This window comes from Moschus berezovskii, chromosome 3, assembly GCF_049115385.1.
Source record: "Moschus berezovskii isolate FMDL1 chromosome 3, NW_MosBer_1.0, whole genome shotgun sequence".
Classification (NCBI taxonomy): domain Eukaryota; kingdom Metazoa; phylum Chordata; class Mammalia; order Artiodactyla; family Moschidae; genus Moschus; species Moschus berezovskii.
The window spans coordinates 31,652,469-31,657,204 of record NC_142462.1 but is presented as its reverse complement, the minus strand read 5'-3'; the positions used below and the strand labels follow the sequence as shown (position 1 = coordinate 31,657,204).

At 37.0% G+C, this 4,736-nt stretch overlaps 1 protein-coding gene across 1 annotated transcript; it reads left to right on the top strand.

The window, feature by feature from the left end:
• Window positions 1–361: 361 nt before the first annotated feature.
• Window positions 362–4,512, top strand: SOSTDC1 (sclerostin domain containing 1). Its single transcript, XM_055420227.1, has 2 exons — window positions 362–614; window positions 3,109–4,512. Exons 1-2 carry the CDS (start codon window positions 410–412, stop codon window positions 3,522–3,524), a joined length of 621 nt encoding a protein of 206 aa, XP_055276202.1. The 5' UTR covers window positions 362–409; the 3' UTR covers window positions 3,525–4,512.
• Window positions 4,513–4,736: the final 224 nt, after the last annotated feature.

Below are 4,736 nucleotides of genomic sequence, written 5' to 3'. Positions count from 1 at the left end.
TGAAACCCGAATGTGAACTAGATTTAGGAAAGGAAATGGCAGAGAGAGAGAGAGAGAGAGAAGAGAGAGAGGGAGAGGGGCTGTAGCTGCTATAGAATGCGCCTGCCTGCTTCAGCTCTCAGACAACTGATGAAGTCCAACTCTGAAATTTCAGGCAATTTGGATACCAAGCTCCTCCTTTTCTGTAGTCTTCTCTTCCATTGGTAAAATTCTTTCGCAGGGTCATGTAGGGATCCCACCCCTTCTCCGTGTTTTCACTCTGTAGCGCTACACAACTTTACACCTGAATGAACGCCAAACCTCAGTGGATATATAAAGGGAACCTTGAGGAGGAATTTCACAGTTACAGTGCAGAAGCAGAGGGAAAGGAATTAACCAGCTCTCCAGCTAAGCAAACCCTGTACTCACCATGCTTCCTCCTGCCATTCATTTCTCTCTCATTCCCCTTGCATGCATCCTAATGAAAAGCTGTTTGGCTTTTAAAAATGATGCCACAGAAATCCTTTATTCACATGTGGTTAAACCTGTTCCAGCACACCCCAGCAGCAACAGCACAATGAATCAAGCCAGAAATGGAGGCAGGCATTTCAGTAACACTGGACTGGATCGGAACAGTAAGTGTGTTTTACTTGCATGAATTTGGTGTTCTTATTTGGTAGCATTAACTCACATTCCTGTTGAATTATTTCATTGCTAACTAACCTGAACCATATATGTTTTGCTAAACAATCTGGGAGCAATCCACTGCATGTGTAGACTGGCATTCTTCCCTACAAAGTTAACATAACTAAAACAGTGATTTGATGATATAGGCACAGGCTTCGGTTTTCCAACATTCCAAGAGAAAACGTTTCCAGGAATTAAAGTGTTGCTTCTTTGAAATGCAGAATGAGATCTTTTTTCATGAAGTGTTGTTCTAGATAGCTTAAATTCAGGTTGTGTTCTGTTTATTTCAAAACATGTGCAGTTCTGGTAGAGTGTATAAAGGTAAATAACCAAAGCACATATGGGAAATCACAAGGGGGAAAAAAAGAAGCTTTCTGAGGGGAAAAAAAAAAGGCTCACACCAATTTCTAAAAAATGTCTAGTGAAATAAATGAAGTTTGGATGATGATCTTTGAGAAAGAGGGATAAAACTAAACATTGGAGAATCATATTTTTCTGAAATAACTTCTTATTCACCCGATCAAAATATAGGTAATTGTAGATTTCTGTGAAAGACCAGGGAAACTTTTGTGAGTTTGGAGATTTAAAATAATGACAGTACAATAATACTTTGTATAAAAACTATTTTTCTTCTTTTCTGTTTGCTTAACTGACATACTTGTTGACCACTAGTTGGAGGGATTCAAACGTCTTTTCCTAACTTTTGCTTCACTCCTTTCACATGCTAGTAATTGGACTTTAAGAGAGACACAGAGAAAGAGTTCACAAGAAATCTTATACAAACCTTTTTGCTCCTCCTCAACTCCATTCAAGTGCTGGAAAGAGTTTCAACCTTTGAAAAATCAAAGCAAATATGACTGTTTAAGTCCTTCTAAGAAAATCAAGGTGTTTTTTAACTTTCATGAGGATGCTTGCTTTTACATATACAAGAACTATCTGATTATTATTAGATTACCAAGCAAGGCAGTGGGTATTCATTGTCAATGAACTGTCACTGCCAAATTTCTATATACACAGGAACAAAAAGCTAGGCAGGTCAAAATCATCTCGGCTGTTTCCAGGTGCATTCCTAAGGCAGCTGCAGGAAGGTGAACTGGAGTCAGAATCAGACAGGCAGAGTATGCTGACTGGCCAGCTAGGTTACACTTTAATTTCAATCTCATACTCCATATCTGTACAGATGTATATGTTTATACATTATATTTTTTCACAACTATCACATCCCTTTAGACTATATCTTTACCTTATAAGTTCTGGGGGCACAGTGCTAAAGTAACACTCCTAATTCAATATCTACTTCATAATAGCTTTCCATACCCTATGCAAGACCACTTCAATGTCACTTATAATCTTTATTTTTTTAAATTTCAGCAGTCTGTACTTTGAAATCTGTATATATTTCTGTTTAACAAGGCTGGATTTTTCCCCCAAGCTTGTTATAGTCAATTCTCCTCAAGTTTAGATAACAAAGCAATGGAAAAGAAAACCCAAATATTTCAAGACTAATTTTTGCTTTAATTACACAAGGCATGTAATAAGAAACAGTCTATTAGAGAACATACTTATCAAATTAAAATGACTAAACAAAGTTTGCCATGACCAATATTCAGGAAACAAACACCGTGGTTCCTTTTGCAGTTGTAAATCAGACATGTTAGGCATTTTTCTGCCATAAAATTCATGGAAATGTAGCCAAGTTGTTATGGCAACCATACGTTCCTGATTTAGGAGCTTTTATATTCTTTAAATGTTGAGTTGTAGTGACATTTTGCATTTCAAGAATTTTAATATTTGTGTTTTTAAAAGATAGTTTGGGAATTTATGTTTAAAATGTAGTTATTAAGTTTGATATGCAAAAATGTCAGACATTGTACACATATGTATATATGATTCTCTGCAGCTGAATTTTATAATTGAAACAAAATATTATGGATTTCATTGTACATAATATTCAAATTCTTTCCACATTTTCCCAATAGATTTTTTGAAAAACCGAATTAAAAGCACTTATACACATTAACTAATAGACCTGTAAGTGAAGAACATGAACATATACTCCCTCTTAGCTCACTAAAGAATGAATATTCATACATAAAACAAGAGCTGTTTAATACTTGTCAGGGGAGTAAAACTAAGAAAATGGGATTTTCAAATACTCCAGTAAGCAATTAGCTAATGTTACACATGAAAAAACAAATCAGGCTCAGTTTATTTTATCCCATAACTGATAATTTTCATGCAAGCTTTCTCTATAACCATCCAGGTGGATTTTTGCATTATGAGAACAAAATAAGAGTTCACTTCCTATTGGCCAATTTGCTATCATTTGGACATTTTTTTTGTCATTGCAGATTACTTTTTTTTAAAGTGTTTGCCTATGCCTCTCATGTGTATATATATATATATATTATTTATTTATTTTTTTTTTTCTGTTTCCTGCAGCCAGAGTTCAAGTAGGTTGCCGAGAACTGCGTTCCACCAAATACATCTCGGACGGCCAGTGCACCAGCATCAGCCCTCTGAAAGAGTTGGTGTGTGCTGGCGAGTGCTTGCCCCTGCCTGTGCTGCCTAACTGGATCGGAGGGGGCTACGGAACAAAGTACTGGAGCCGGAGGAGCTCCCAGGAGTGGAGGTGTGTCAATGACAAAACGCGTACCCAGCGAATCCAGCTGCAGTGCCAGGATGGCAGCACACGCACCTACAAAATCACCGTGGTCACCGCCTGCAAGTGCAAGAGGTACACGCGGCAGCACAACGAGTCCAGTCACAACTTCGAGAGCCTGTCGCCTGCCAAGCCAGCCCAGCATCACCGAGAGCGCAAAAGAGCTGGCAAACCCAGCAAGCACAGCATGAGTTAGAATTCAGACCTCCAAACTGGACTGACTAGGAACCATCTGCTTTACAGATTTGATTGCTTGGACGACTTGAGCCTGCCACTGCTCTTTTCTTACTTGAAAATATATGCTTTCTGCTTTGATCAAACTCAGCCAGCTGTCCTGAGTATCAGGAGCTTCTTGGGAGATAGATTTTTCAAGTTTTTCAAGATGTAAAAGTGTCCATGAATGCAATTTGCCTTTAAATTCCACGCATCCTGTAGTATTAATTCCCCATGGTTCTTGAAAGATGGGTGATACTATACCCTTCGTTGAATCTTCACTTTTTAACATGGAAAAGGGCTTCTCAGTAACCCTTCATTTCCCAAACCATCCTCTCCACCCCACACCCAACAAACCTTCGAAACTGAAAATTTTTTTAAAGAGTTGTTGCCATGAATCTTCAGGTTAACAGTTCAGAAGGGTGCTTTTTTGGTAATCTTCATGGGAACAGTTTAGCTGCCAAGAGTGATCTCCCTTTGAAAGAGTGAAAGACCTTGTGACATTTCACTTCAAAAATAAGCCCTGTAGCTTTTTACAGTCTCATAGTATGAAATTATACCCTGCATGCTGACCCTTGCTTGGAATGGAATGCCAGAAATGCATGGCAGCAGCTAATAAGTAAAGCTGATTAACTATTTATTTGTCAATGTTATTATTTAATGAGCTTTCACAAGTGATTGTTTTCAAAATGTTAATTTTTTATGTTTCAAATTTTTTTCATGTACCTAAATATTTTCCTGTATAATTTGTGGTTGATCTAGAAGTATGACAATACATACTGTAGATATGTAAAATAAATATTTTAGTCTCCTTGTTACATATATGTTTCATCATGAACTTTATCAATAGTACAGATCTTTAAATATCAATAAGATGCTTTGTAAAGATAAAATAGGTAACAGTTTCCTATTTAATCTGTGCAATCAGAAGGTGACTTGACCTTCAGTGAGTTTCTTTTAACAAAAATAAACACTGCTAAACATTATTCTCTTTGCCTCGAACACGTGTAAAATGGTACAGAATAAGCACACAAACTACAGAAGAAGCACATCAGAATCACTACTTTTGTAAAATATAAGGCACATTCAAGTTTTGATAGAAAAATCTATAGTAAGAAGAAAGAGAGAGAGAGTGAGACTATCTAGTTGCTAAATAAGATGCTTGAAAAAGTTGGTTGACAATCCAGCAGTGAGT